The sequence below is a fragment of the Capricornis sumatraensis genome, chromosome 19 (assembly GCF_032405125.1).
Source record: "Capricornis sumatraensis isolate serow.1 chromosome 19, serow.2, whole genome shotgun sequence".
NCBI lineage: Eukaryota > Metazoa > Chordata > Mammalia > Artiodactyla > Bovidae > Capricornis > Capricornis sumatraensis.
The window spans coordinates 41,943,647-41,958,884 of record NC_091087.1 but is presented as its reverse complement, the minus strand read 5'-3'; the positions used below and the strand labels follow the sequence as shown (position 1 = coordinate 41,958,884).

The following is a 15,238-nucleotide window of genomic DNA, read 5'->3' as shown; positions in this document are numbered from 1 at the left end:
CTTCATAGTAGTAGTACTAAAAGTCGCTCAGTCATGTCTGACTCTGTGACCCCGTGGACTGTAGCCCGCCAGGCTCCCCTGTCCATGGGATTCTCCAGGCAAGAATATTGCAGTGGGTTGCCATGCCCTCCTGCATTCCCTATGGAAGGCAACATTCCTCACTTCACTTGCATTCTGCTATCTCATCCAGGTCATCCAGTGCAGGGTGTCCAGCCCATGCAGGATGAGGACACCGCTTGGTTCACTGTGACTCTCTTGCCAGAATCACTGTTGACCATGGGCTTTGTTTCTTTAACTAAGGTGTTGCTTTTTAAGAGGCTGGGATCAAGATGTTTAGAAACAACAGTTGTTTTGATTCCATGGCTTCCCCCATTTTCATGATGGGGACATGACTGCCGCTGCATATCTCCATCCCACAGGCTCTTCTTACGTGACTGCAACCAAGGAGGTCTAGGGCCCTCCTTTTATAATCTGGGTGAGGGGAGCTCTTGATTGCTTTAAGCACTGGAATATGGTAGAATAGGTGCCATATGATATCAAAATCTAGGTAATGAAAAAACACAGCTTCTAGATGGCTCACTTTTTAGGAGATGGTCACTCTGGGGAAACCAACCACTGTGTCATGAGGGAGCCAAAGAATCCCATGAAGTGAGACAACCTGAGGGGCTCTTGTGGAGAAAAACCAATGTGCCAAGTGGATAGCCAGCACCAACCACTGGGCATGTGTGAGCATCCTTCAAGTGATTCAGCCTCTAGGCTTCGAGCAGCCCTGATGCCAAGGTGAGTAGAGGGATGCCATCCACACTGTACCTGGACCAAAATGCAGATGGCTAAAGCAATGTTGCTGTTGTTTTAAACCACTGAGTCCTTTAGGAAGTGGAATAAGCCCTCTTCAGCATCACTTCCACACCATTATGTCTATTCCACACTGGATCTTGCCTTTATAGTCTGATCATGATGGTTTATCTCCTCTACATGAAGCAAGGAATCTCATGTCCAATATTTCTCACATTCTTGGTGAAGAAGGGGTCACAATACATAACGACCCTGGTGATCTAAAATGAACCACGCAAAGACTTTCTTTGATCTATCATCATGAGGCCCTGGTTTCTGGGATTCAGGCACCTGAGGGCTTAAGCACTGGCTAATGCAACCACCCCCCGCCCCCGCCCCCTCCACCCCGACCCGCACACCACCCAATGGATGAAAACTTACCAGAGGCTTTAATTATATTCAAATAAATAGTCCACTCTGACTACAAAAAGGTGGTTTGGGGCTTTCAGATAAGGCTCACGTGACAAAGGCCAGAACACGGAAGGGGACGACTCAGGCTTAAAAGACCAGAAGGAAGCAGCAGCCACTCAGATCTGGGCAGTCTTCCTGAAGAGATGGTCCTGTTCTTGCTCCTGGTGGCCCTTCTGTGCCCTACTGGGGAGGCAGGTGAGTGACGGTCCCACCCTCAGAGGCCCAGTCCCACCGCACATGGACTGACCTGCCCAGATGCTACACTCATGCACAGCCTGGGCCTGGTCCATCTAAGAAAATTTCTGAACTCAGGGAAACCCTGGTCCCATCTCCCCTATTCAAACTTTGGCTCCATGAGCACAGTGGGCAGGCTGGAATCTTTCTTTCAGGGAAAATCATCGGGGGCCATGAGGTCAAGCCTCACTCCCGTCCCTACATGGCGCTTCTTCAGTTCAAGATTTCAGGGAAAGCTTACATATGTGGGGGCTTCCTTGTGCGTGAGGACTTCGTGCTGACAGCAGCTCACTGCCTGGGAAGGTGAGGAGCAGTGCCCGGGCCCCCATCCCTCTGCTGAGCCCTCCCCGCGAACCCTCTTAGGAGCTGCAGGCCTGTGCCACCAGGTAACATAGGAAGCTATTGAGAGGACAGGTGAGCCCTGGGGAGAGAGGGACAGGTCAATGCCAGTCGCGCATGGAGAGAAAGGACTGATCAAACCTGGAACATAAGGAAGCCAAGGTTGTGGCCTGGAGCCCACTGTGCTAATGTGAGAAATTCATGTTTTCCTTAGAGATAGTCAAGCTCGAGCAGGACTGAACACCCTCTGTGGACTACAGGAATTGCCATCCGCCCAGGCTGCCAGGGAGCAGACAGTTTAGAGATGCTCAGCCCTATGGCCCACTGCCTGGAATTTCGCCACACCTTGCCCTGTCCCAAGCTGTGCTCTTTCCTCCTGGCTCCTGGACCATTTCTCCTGTGACACCCCCTCCCTTTCTGCTCTCTGTGCAGCTCAATCAGCGTCACCCTTGGGGCCCACAACATCATGGACCGAGAGAGGACCCAGCAGGTCATCCAAGTGAGAAGAGCCATCCTGCACCCACACTATAATGATAAAACTTTGGCCAACGACATCATGTTACTGCAGGTGGGACACATGGCTGCACTGAGTCTGGGACACGTCCTTCCAGGGTTCTGCATCCCCCATGACCTCATTCCAGACCCTCCTCCTGTATAACCCCTCCATGGTCCCAATGCTGAGAAGAAGGCAACCCCATTACTGTCCTGCAGCCTCTGTGGGCCAACAGTAGGTGAGAATGCTTTTCTTCTACATTCAGCTGTCTAGGAAGGCTGACATGACAGATGAAGTGAGCCCCATCAATCTGCCCAGGAGCTTGGAGAAGGTGAAGCCAGGGATGATGTGCAGTGTGGCCGGCTGGGGGCAACTGGGGGTAAATATGCCCTCTGCAGACAAACTACAGGAGGTGGATCTTGAAGTCCAAAGCGAGGAGAAATGTATTGCTCGCTTCAAAGACTACATCCCCATCACGCAGATATGTGCTGGAGATCCAAGCAAGAGGAAGAATTCTTTCTCGGTGAGATCCCCAGTGTTATCCGTGCAAAACTGTGGGCCCAACTGAGCTGGGAGGATGGGTGGCTGTGGGAACAAAGCCCGTCCCTGTGTCCCCGGCCTGTCCTCCTATCTGGTCGCTGCCCTGTGTCCCTGCGGGGTGAACACTGCCTCACAGTCACAAATGGGTGGACGCTTCATGCAGGAGGAGCAGCAGGATTGTCAATTCCAGGATGAAACCTCAGGACCAACAAGGCCCTGATATCAGCCAGGACCCCTAACTGAGCCCACCCACCCCAGGGTAGCAGGGAGACCAGACCTGAAGAAGGTGAGCTCAGCCCTTGCTCTCTCTGCCCACAGGGTGACTCTGGGGGCCCACTTGTGTGTAATGGTGTGGCCCAGGGCATTGTGTCCTATGGAAAAGATGATGGGACAACTCCAGATGTCTACACCAGAATCTCCAGCTTTCTGTCCTGGATCCAGAGAACAATGAGACGATACAAACGCCAGGGATCAGCATGACGTGTCCTTGAGATGGACCCCTCCATCTTCCCTGGGATTGGAAGCATTGGTCAAAGTGTGTGGAGGAAGGTTGCCTGGAACTTAATAAACATTCATCTCTTGGAAAGTAATCACTGATTGCTCTGTTATTTACAAATTCATTAGGTACCTACTTTGTCAGGGAAACATCTGTTCACATTTCTGATCTGTTAGCGGCTTCCCTCTCCAGCACATACACTGCTCCTCCCACCTCCACCTTCCATTCTCTGGAATAAAATCTTCTGCTGTACCTACAGCCAGCTCCCTCCAGTCACATGTCCCCAGTGCCAGCTCCCCCTCAGGCTGCCCGTGAGCTCCATCAGAGAAGGGAGACCCCTCCTCAGGAACACAGGACCCTCTTGTCCACGACCCTTGTGTCTCATCCATATGCCCTTCTCCTCGTCAACACCTACTTCCCTCCCCCACATCCCAGTGTCCAGGGGGGCAACAGAAGAGAATCCAGATTTGGAAAGGGGACCACCTGAGAAACTCTAGGGTCGAGGGGGGCACTTGTCCACCCTAACAGAAATGGGGGAGGTTTACAAAGGTGTGGCTCACCCCATGAGTGTTCCCTCCCTGCATCAGAGGAGACAGAGGTCAGAAGCCTAAGAAAGTTTAAGAAGGCCTTCAGTATGCCTAGGGCCAGCTTGGGTTCCTGTCACAGCCCTGTCTTGGAGTCCTGGGCCCAGGGCTCTGTGCAGCCTCTGGTGTTTTGAGGGCACATCCTCCTTCAGCCCCAAGTGACCTTCAAGGAGCTCCTCCACCTTGGGCTGAGCCAGCCTCTCCCATCTCCATCATTCCCACATGTATGTATGTTTCTATAAAGGAAAGTCATAGTAATAAAAATTTTTAGATGCAAAGTATCCTAATATTTCAAAGGTGTCCCATACCCAATAGCTTATTGAATAATTTTTTCTGTTCTTTCAATAATCTCTGAATTTTCATGTAAGAATCTACAGAGGAAACGAATCTCATTTTTAAAACATGCAGCTTAGAGAAACGAATCTCATTTTTAAAACATGCAGCTTAGAGAAGGCTGGGCTAAACAGAAGTGATTTGCTGGACGTTTGCATGGTGAGTGAACTTCCACCATGGCAAAATGTATTTTGCGTGTAAAAGCAACACATATAATCATATAAAGATAGCTAAATACAGAACATATAAGTAAGAAATTTAAAATTGCCTACAATTTCACCACCCGCAGATCATCATCATCAATGGTTAAGCTTGTGTCCTTCCGGTCTGTTTATTCATAAGATGCTCTTGCTACAACTCACTGGGACTTGGCTTGTTTAGAACTCCTGTGATCTTTTCCATTCCTCTTTCTTCAGTCTCATACTGGTGACAGTGTTGGAATCATCTGCACATGTTCAGGATGGCCTGGCCCAGAGACATCAGAGACGTGGTTCTCTCGTCTCTGGAGAGGGAATATTAGTGGAGAGTAATTATTAGGGTGATCACCATCACTTATCTCATCACCTCACACCAGTAACCAGCATTTTTGGAGAGGAAGTCTCTTCCCCTCACAGGAACCCTGATTTGGATGGGACAGCCCCAGTCTCAGCTCAAGGGATGCTGGATACCTCAGCACAAGCCAAGCCAGTCAGGTCACTGAATGCTGAAGGACCCAGTGACGGTTGGTTTTGGTCCAATGAGCATCAAGTCCAAGACTTCTGTTCAACACTGTGGGATAAGAAAATTTCTGTCACAGAATATTTACATTTGAAGAGCTGATTGTAAGCCCAACAGAAATGTGAGGCTGGAACCCTGGCAAGATAGGAAATGAGGTTGTTATTTGGTTCACTTCGGTGAGTTCAGGTCTATCTGCTCCCAAACCAAGTTCAGCCACTTCCTCACACTTGGCAACGAGCAGACCCCTCATCATAGTACTCACCGGCTTGTCCTCTACCCACCTATTCTGGGTCTACCACTGTGTCCTGTCAGCTTCACAGGGGCAGGAGCTGAATCTCTCATATCCCTGAACCTCCCCTATTGAGTAATTATTCATGATATTATCAGAATCATAAAAGTACCAAGAGTGGAGAAGTGGAGATTCAATTACTGAGAGGCTCCTGAGGATCCAGCTCCTCTTGGTGTGATAGGGAAGAACTTTGGTATTCTGTTAGTTAATTACTAGTGGTATATTGCCTATAATATTAATTATACATGATGACACATTTGTGGGAACGCTGGCTCCCAGGTAATGAGCTTTAAGCTAAAATACCTTTGTTTAGCTCACAGGAAACAAGCCAACTGATGAAAGACTGCAGGACAGAAGAAATTAACACAACCATCCTGAGGCTAGTGGAACCAGGAAATGTTTGACTTTACTCTGTTCCCTTCTAGTATAAAAGTAGCCTGAATTCTAACTCAGGTTAGGTGGTTCTTTGAAACACGAGTCCACCATCTTCTTGGTCTGCTAGCTTTCTGAATAAAGTTGCTATTCCTTGTTTCAACAACTCATCCCATGATTTATTGTACTGTTGCTTGGCAAGAAGTACAAGTTTGGACTAGATAACACTGGCTGCACCACAGGCTTCACTTTGGTATTCCTTCTGGTGAGTCTTTGTGTGCGAGTGTGGTGATGGTGTCATTCTCTCCCAATCCAGGGCAGAGAAGGTGGTCATCTGTAGAATGCTGACACCTGGCTAGGGGGGAGTGCACCTCTGGGAGGTCTGTGGGGACACTGAGCCTCCCTTCCTTCCTTCCCCTGTGCTTTGTGTCTGGAAGGAAGAAACCCCAGCAGCTGTGACCTGGACAGACCTTCAGGAAGATGCTGCCACTCCTACTCCTGATGGCCTTTTTTCTGCCTCATGCGCTGGGACTGGTGAGTGACCACCCATTCCTGAGGGTGTAGCCCATCTCACCAAGCCTCCTGCAGTCCTGACCCTTCTGCACAGCTCTAATTTCTGAACCAGGTCCCATCCCAACCAAGAACACAAGTTTGATGCCACATAGACACTCAGCAAGGAGATGTGGCAGGCAAGCAGGGAGATTTTCACTAAGATCTTCCGTGGGTCTCAGGCTGTCTCTCACCACCAGAGGAATGAGTTATGCATTTGTTAGAGGATGTGAAGCTACAAAACACAAGTAAGTAAAATCCCTCACACCAGCCAGGAAAAGACAACTCAGACAAACCATCCACAGTACAGGAGTTGTCAGCGGACCCGGCTTATGAACCAGTGCCTTCCACCCCTCACTCCTGTCCAGGATAGGAGCCAGGTGTGAGACTGATCAAAGGTGCTAGATGACAGCACCCAAAGCTCTCCATGTGTCTTGGCTCTTTCCCAGGCCCCAAGCAGCTCATTTTCTGCCCACCTCCCCTGCCTCTCAGGCCCTTAGCTACTCCACTGTGGCAGTGCCCTCCACCCACCCCTGTGACCTGAAACCCCAACAACCTCAGCCAAAAGCTAATGGGAGGCCACTTGTGCAGCCAAAGAACATTATCTGAGATCCTGGGATGTGTTGTGCCCTAGGATATGAGGATTTTAGAAAACTCACCTCTATAAGTTCCTCATGCAAACCTACATTCAGTTCAGTTCAGTTCAGTCGCTCAGTCGTGTCTGACACTTTGCGACCCCATGAATCAGCACGCCAGGCCTCTGTGTTCATACCATCTCCTGGAGTTCACTCAGACTCATGACCATCAAGTCCGTGATGCCATCCAGCCATCTCATCCTCGGTGTCCCCTTCTCCTCCTGCCCCCAATCCCTCCCAGCATCAGAGTCTTTTCGAATGAGTCAACTCTTCGCATGAGGTGGCCAAAGTACTGGAGTTTAAGCTTTGGCATTATTCCCTCCAAAGAAATCCCAGGGCTGATCTCCTTCAGAATGGACTGGTTGGATCTCCTTGCAGTCCAAGGGACTCTCAAGAGTCTTCTCCAACACTACAGTTCAAAAGCATCAATTTTTCAGTGCTCAACCTTTTTCACAGTCCAACTATCACATCCATACATGACCACAGGAAAAACCATAGCCTTGACTAGACAGACCTTAGTCAGCAAAGTAATGTCTCTGCTTTTGAATATGCTATCTAGGTTGGTCATAACTTTCCTTCCAAGGAGTAAGCATCTTTTAATTTCATGGCTGCAATCACCATCTGCAGTGATTTTGGAGCCCCCCAAAAATAAAGTCTGACACTGTTTCCACTGTTTCCCCATCTATTTCCATGAAGTGATGGGACCAGATGCCATGATCTTCGTTTTCTGAATGTTGAGCTTTAAGCCAACTTTTTCACTCTCCTCTTTCACTTTCATCAAGGGGCTTTTTAGTTCCTCTTCACTTTCTGCCATAAGGGTGGTGTCATCTGCATATCTGAGGTTATTGATATTTCTCCCGGCAATCTTGATTCCAGCTTATGTTTCTTCCAGTCCAGCATTTCTCATGATGTACTCTGCATATAAGTTAAATAAGCAGGGTGACACTATACAGCCTTGACATCCTCCTTTTCCTATTTGGAACCCATCTGATGTTCCAAGTCCAGTTCTAACTGTTGCTTCCTGACCTGCATACAGATTTCTCAAGAGGCAGGTGGTTCTTTGAAACACGAGTCTGGTATTCCCATCTCTTTCAGAATTTTCCACAGTTTCTTGTGATCCACACAGTCAAAGGCTTTGGCGTAGTCAGTAAAGCAGAAATAGCTGTTTTTCTGGAACTCTCTTGCTTTTTCCATGATCCAGCAGATGTTGGCAATTTGATCTCTGGTTCCTCTGCCTTTTCTAAAACCAGCTTGAACATCAGGGAGTTCACGGTTCACGTATTGCTGAAGCCTGGCTTGGGGAATTTTGAGCATTACTTTACTAGCATGTGAGATGAGTGCAATTGTGCGGTAGTTTGAGCATTCTTTGGCATTGCCTTTCTTTGGGTTTGGAGTGAAAACTGACCTTTCCCAGTCCTGTGGCCACTGCTGAGTTTTCCAAATTTGCTGGCATATTGAGTGCAACAATTAATTTCACAATATTCTTGAGAAAGCTCCCAGAAGCCCTTCACTCATGTCATTGAAAAGCACAAGACACAGTGGCACTCCCCCAGGGCTGTCTGTCACCTCAGTTTCCCCTCAGCAGCCCTGCCCTGAAGTCACTGGTCCGTCACAGCTCCTGGGCTGTATCTCCTGTGACTCCACGCTCCTCATATCTCTACTCTGTTCTCTGTGCAGGTCAATCAGCGTCACCCTGGGGGCCCACAGCATCAAGAAGCAGGAGAGGGTGCAGCAGGGTCAAGTGCTTTTTTCCATGTAGAAAGATGTGTCCTTAAAGACACCATAGACACATTTATTTTCCTGAGCACCACTTATTTAGGAGCGGAAAAAACAGTTTCTCACCACTCTCTGCCATAAAACTCCATCATACACCAAGGGTTCTATATATGTGTAGAATGTCTCAATGTCTGTGGGGTCTCTATCTTGTCATCTATGTCTCTATGGCACCATCAGTACACACTATCTTCATTAGTATGTCTTCATTTGCTAAAGCAAGAGCTCCTGTCTTATTCTCATTCTTTAAGGCTGTCTTCTCCAATGTTGGCTACTGGTTTTCCACATCTATTTAGAACCAATAAAGTTCTGTGAAATACTTCCTGAGTGCAATGAGTCTGTAGATCACTTTTTGGAGAATGAATACCTTAAAAGTCTTTTCTCTTCCAAACATGAATGTGAAATATCTTTATGATTTATACTTAGTTATTTGACCATTTCCATGATTTTAATGTTTTTTTTCAAATTTCATTTTCAAACTATTATTGTATAGATAGAGAGATGATTAATGTTTGAGTTGACTTTGTGCCCAGAAAATTTGACAATTACTAATTATAATAATTGATCTGCAGGTTCCTGGCTATTGTTGTTGTACATTATATCTTGAATATCCACAGTTTTATTTCCTCTTTCCCTGTCTTATACCTTTTACTTCTACTGCCTGCTTAACTGTAGTGACTAAAATCTCTAGTATATTATTGAAGAGAAATGATGATTATGGCTGTCTGTGTGTCCTTGTATTGTTTTGCTCTTGAATGAAAAACATAGAACATTTCATCAGTAAGTATATTGACTGGTGTGGGATATTTGCAGGGATCATCTATCAGAATGAAGACCCTTGTTTCTGCTCCTATTTTTTAAAGAAATTTTTTAAAAGAAGGATAGTGAGTTCTAGTCGATGCTTTTTCCCCATTCAGTTGAATTATCATTGGTGTTTCTTCTTTCATCAATGTGCTGTGTTACAGCAATTGTGTTTTGAATGAAAGCCACTCATCCTCAGAAAAACCCAAATTAGAAATGATCTAATACTTTTGCTTATGGACTGATTGGATTACATCAATACCGCAATAACATTAACCCGAAATATTCTCCTCCCATATTGTCATCACTGGGTTTGTCATCTAGGTTTTGCTAGTCTCATAAGGGGCCCTCGTGAGGATGGGACCATCACTCACCTGCCTCCCCAGTGGGGAACAGAGAAAGGGCTGCCAGGAGCAACGACATAAGGGACCCTCGTGACAAGAAACCAATGTGCCCAAAGGACAGCCAGCAGCAACCACTGGGCATGTGTGAGGGAGCCTTCAAGTGATTCAGCTTCTGGGCTTCAAGCTTCCCTGACACCAGTGGGAGCACATGGGTGCTGTCCACATTGTACCATGAGCAAATTACAGATTCATGGGTCAAGCAATTTTGGTGTTATTTTAAACCACTCAGTCCTTTGGTGACTGGAATAAGCCCTCTTCAGCATCACTTTCACACCATTCTGGCCAGCCCACACCCTTAATCTCACTGTTCTTATCTGATCATGATGGTAAGCTCTCCTCCACCAGAAACAATAGAGCTTATCTTCAGTGTTTCCCACAGTCTCACCCAAAGAGGTCCAAGTCAGAATCTCTGTGATGATCTAAAGAGAACCACAGAAATGAAGACATTCTTTGATCTATCATCCTGAGGCCCAGATCAAACAGTGATGTGACACTTTCTGAGAAGCCTGCTGTAAGAACGGCCACAACAGAGGAGACACTCAGGGTTAAAAGATCAGACGGAAGCAGCAGCTGTTCAGATCTTATCAGCCTTCCTGGAGAGATGGTCCTGTTTTTGCTCCTGGCAGCCCTTTCTCTGTTCCCCACTGGGGAGGCAGGTGAGTGATGGTCCCATCCTCAGAGGCCCAGACCCACCCCACATGGCACAGACCTGCTTAGATGTTACACTCATGCACACTCTGGCCCTGGTTCATGTAAGGAAATTTCTGAACTCAGGTCGAATTTTCTCAAAGACCACCAACATTGGTCCCATCTCCCCTCTTCAGCCTTTGCCTCCGTGAGCACAGCAGGCAGTCTGTTATCTTTCTTTCAGGGAAAATCATTGGGGGCATGAGGTCAAGCCACACTCTCATTCCTTATATGGCATTTGTTGAATATCAGGTTTCAGAGGACATTTTCAGCTGTGTGGGTTTCCTCGTGTGTGAGGACATTTTGCTGACAGCAGCTCACTACTTGGGAAGGTGAGGAGCAGTGCCCGAGCCCCCACCCTCTGTTGACTGCTTGCAGGGGACATAGGAAGCTCTTGAAAGTCCAGGTGAGCTTTGGGGAGAGAGGGAGAAGTGAATGCCAGTGGCACATTAAACGAAGCAACTGATCATACCTGGAATGGGAGGAAGCCAAGGTTATGCCCTGGACCCTAGGATACACATGTGAGAAATTCACATTTCCTTCTGTGACTGTCAAGATGCTGCACGACTGAACACCCTCGTGGACTCCAAGAGGTCCTCCCTGACTGTGCTGCTAGAAACAGACAGCTCAGAGATGCTCAGCTCCAGGGCCCATTGCCTAGAATTCTCTCCCCTCCAGTCCCACCCTGTCCCAAGCTGTGTTCTTTCCTCCCAGCCTCTGGACTGTATCTCCTGAGACATTTGCCCCCTCTCTGCTCTCTGTGCAGCTTAATCAATGTCACCTGGGGGCCCACAACATCACGGAACAGAGAAGATCCTGCAGGTTAGCCCCACGAGAAGAGCCATCCACCACCCAGACTGTAATGGTAAGACTTGGGTCAACGATATCATGTTACTGCAGAGGGGATGCATGGCTGCACTGGTTCTGGGACACTTTCCTCCCAGGGCTCTGCATCCCCCATGACCTCATTCCTGCCCTTCCTCCTGTATGACCCCTTCTGTGGTTCGAGCACTGAGAAGAAGGCAACCCCATGACTGTCCTGCAGTCTCTGTGGGCCATCAGTAGATAAGAGTGCCTTTCCTCTTCTTCAGCTGATTAAGGCTGATTTGACAGATGCAGTGAGCCCCATCAATCTGCCCAGAAGCTGGCAGAAGGTAAAGCCAGGTATAATATGCAGTGTGGCTGGCTGGGGGCAACTCGGGGTAGATATGCCCTGTGCAGACACACTATAGGATGTGGATCTTAAAGTCCAAAGGGAGGAGAAATGCATCACTTGCTATGCTGGAGATCCAAACAAGAGGAAGAATTCTTTCTTGGTGAGATCCTTAGTGTTGTCCATGCAAAACCTTGAGTTGTCAGGAGCCGCATTAGGCACTACTGACAAAATGGAGGCATGGCTCCCACCCCCTCTCCTTGTCCCGCAGGCACAGACCCGGGATGAAGGAGTTAGCTCTTGTGATTCTGACTTGTTCCTTCCTTTCTTTGGTTAAGTTGGCTGGAAAGAATGTTAAGGTGCTTATTGTTCTTGAGAGAAGCATGAGAAAGCACAAAGCCTTCTGCAGTTGTGCCCAGAAAATAATCTATGAAGTAACCATTGACATTTGTTCAAGGATTTTTACAAAGAATGTCCCAGGATGAGCACGTAGGCTGCAACTTGAGGCCATGGGAAGGATTGTTATCTGAGACCTGTTTGTGAGGAAGATGTTTATGACAAAGGAAGTGTGCTGAGTTTAGGGTTTAGGAATAATTAAGAATAGCTAGAAGCCTTTTTAGGAGACAGTGAGCTTAGGATACTAGGGGCAAGCAGGATTTAGAAAGATAAGAGATAAACTGAGGAATGTGGTAGGCAGCTCAGACATAAGCATGAGTTACAATGTAATCACAAGTAAACACGATTCTGAGAGAATCACTGAAACAGGAACTCTGTTTGAAGGGCAACAAGGAGATAATAAATCTGGGTGAGGGGGAGCTGAAAATGTAAAACCTCTGACCTAATGCTTTTGAAAAAGTATGAAAGAAGATGTGATGCTTGAAATAAACATGTAGTTCCATACCTCGAGTCAGAGGCTACATCATTCCCCGCCAACACCGCTCATTCCTTCATGCTGATTTTCTGGATGCTGGAGCTGGACTCCAGCATTGGGTCAGGTGAACTGGGAGAATGGGGGGCAGTGGGAGTGAACTCCATGCCTGTGTCCCCGGCCTGTCCTCCTCTCTGATCTCTTTCCTGTGTCCCTGGGGGTGAACACTTCCCCAAAGTCGAATATGGGCAGAGGCTTCGTGTGGGAAGAGCAGCAGGTTTGTCAATGCCTGGATGAAACCTCAGGATCAACAAAGGCCCTGATGTCATCCCAGCCCATAACAGAGACCAGCCTGGCCATCAGCGGGGAGAATAACTGAAAAAGGTGAGCCCAGCCCTTGCTCTCTCTGCCCACAGGGTAAATCCAGGGGCCTGCTGATGTGTAATGCTGTTGTCCAGGGCATTGTGTTCTGTGGAGAAGAATATGGGAGAACTCCGTATGTCTACAGAAGAATCTCCAGGTTTCTGTCCTGGGTCCAAACAACAATGAGCCAGTACAAATGGCAGGGATCAGCCTGAGGTGCCCCAGGGATGGAACTCTCCATCTTCCCTGGAATGGGTGCACTGGGCAAAGTGGGTGAAGGATAGCTTCCTGGAATTTAATAAACTTTCATCTCTTGAGCAGAAATCACTGATTCCTCTTTTGTTTACCTAAACACATTTGTTAGGCACCTATTCTGCCTGGCAACCATCTATTCACATCTGATCTTCCTCTTTCAGCACATACACTGCACCCCACCCACACCTTCCAACTCTGAAATAAAAACTCCTGCTGCACTGACAGCCAGCTCCCTCCAGTCACATGTTGCCAGTGCCAGCTCCACCTGCAGGCTGCCCTTGAGCTCCATCAGAGAAGGGAGACCCCTCCTCAGGAACACACGGCCCTCTTGTCAACGATCCTTGTGTCTCATCCATATGCCTCCTCCTCATCCACACCTACTCTCCTATCCCCCCATCCCAGTGCCCAGAGGGCAACAGAAGAGAATTCAGATTTGGAAGGAGGGCCACCTGAGAAGCTCTGGGGTTCAGGGTGGCACTTGTCCATCCTAACAGAAATGGAGGAGGTTTACAAAGGTGTGGCTCACTGAATGCAGTCCCTCCCCGAATCAGAACAGACAGAGGTGAGAAGCCTGAGAAAATTTCAGGAGGGCTTCAGTCTTCCCAGGCCCAGCTCGAGTGTCTGTTGCAGGCCTGGCTTGGAGTCCTGAGCACTAGGGCCCTGTGAAGCCTCTGGTGTCTTGACAGCACATCCTCCTTCAGCCTCAAGTGACCTTGAGGGAGTTCTTCCATCTTGGGCTGAGCCAGCCTCTCCCCAACTCCATTATTGCCATGTAGGTGTGTATGTAAATATATTTATCTCTAAAGGAAAGTCATTGCAATAAAAAGTTTTGGATTCAGGGGTATCCTAATGTTTCAAAGGTTTCTTATAAACTATAGGTTATTGACTCAATTTTTCCTTCTATTAGTAATCTCTGGATTTTTTAAATCTATGAATATATTTGGGAAAGTTGCTAATTTTTAAAACAAGCAGCTTAGAGAAGACTAGGCTGAAGGGGAGTGGTTTGCTGAACATTTGCATGGTGAGTGAGTTTTGACTGTGGCCCAATGCATTTTGGATGGAAAAGCAACAGACATCATTGTTAAACACAGAACATACAAACAAGAGGGTTAACAGAGGTGCAGAATTCCATCATCCTCAGATCATCCTGAATGCTTAAGCATATTTCCTTTTGCTCGTTTTCTATTGGTTCATAAGATGTTGTTCCTTCAGTTCACCTGGGATTGGTTTGTATAGAACTCCTCATGCCATCCTTTCCATTCCTCTTTCTTCTGTCCTCATACTGGTGAGAGGGTAGGGGTCAAATTGCCAACATTCACTGGATCATGGAAAAAGCAAGAGAGTTCCAGAAAAACATCTCTTTCTGATTTATTGACTATGCCAAAGCCTTTGACAACGTGCATCACAACAAACTGTGGAAAATTCTGAGAGAGATGGGAGTACCAGACCACCTGACCTGCCTCTTGAGAAATCTGTATGCAGGTCAGGAGGTAACAGTTAGAACAGGACATGGAACAACAGACTGGTTCCAATTAAGAAAAGGAGTAAGTCAAGGCTGTATATTGTCACCCTGCTTATTTAACTTATATGCAGAGTACATCATGAGAAACGCTGGACTGGAAGAAATCAAGCTGGAATCAAGATTGCCAAGAGAAATATCAATAACCTCAGATATGCAGATGATACCACCCTTATGGCAGAAATTTAAGTGAAGTCGCTCAGTCGTGTCCAACTCTTTGTGACCCCATAGACTGTAGCCTACCAGGCTCCTCTGTCCATGGAATTTTCCAAGCAAGAATACTGGAGTGGGTTGCCATTTCCTTCTCCAGGGGATCTTCCCAACCCAGTGATCGAACCCAGGTCTCCTGCATTGTACGCAGACGCTTTTACCATCTGATCCAATGTGAAGAGGAACTAAAAAGCCTCTTGATGAAAGTGAAAGTGGAGAGTGAAAAAGTTGGCTTAAAGCTCAACATTCAGAAAATGAAGATCTGGTCCCATCACTTCATGGGAAATAGATGGGGAAACAGTGGAAACAGTGACAGATTTTATTTTTGGGGGCTCCAAAATCACTGCGGATGGTGACTGCAGCCATGAAATTAAAAGAC

The 15,238-nt window shown here is 47.4% G+C and overlaps 1 protein-coding gene and 1 pseudogene across 1 annotated transcript; both read left to right on the top strand.

The window, feature by feature from the left end:
• Positions 1–1,388: 1,388 nt before the first annotated feature.
• LOC138095136 (mast cell protease 1A) lies at positions 1,389–3,331 on the top strand. The gene is made up of 5 exons (XM_068991120.1): positions 1,389–1,440; positions 1,635–1,782; positions 2,251–2,386; positions 2,577–2,834; positions 3,170–3,331. Exons 1-5 carry the CDS (start codon positions 1,389–1,391, stop codon positions 3,329–3,331), a joined length of 756 nt encoding a protein of 251 aa, XP_068847221.1.
• Positions 3,332–10,405: 7,074 nt separating this feature from the next.
• LOC138095447 (mast cell protease 3-like) lies at positions 10,406–13,090 on the top strand (annotated as a pseudogene).
• The last annotated feature ends 2,148 nt before the right edge of the window (positions 13,091–15,238 follow it).

Excerpts from the sequence above, each read along its gene's own strand:
- LOC138095136 (XM_068991120.1), top strand. The coding sequence starts at position 1,389 with ATGGTCCTGTTCTTGCTCCTGGTGGCCCTTCTGTGCCCTACTGGGGAG. Across the intron at positions 2,387-2,576 it reads ACGACATCATGTTACTGCAG|CTGTCTAGGAAGGCTGACAT; the intron begins GTGGGACACATG and ends TTCTACATTCAG. Across the intron at positions 2,835-3,169 it reads AGAGGAAGAATTCTTTCTCG|GGTGACTCTGGGGGCCCACT; the intron begins GTGAGATCCCCA and ends CTCTGCCCACAG.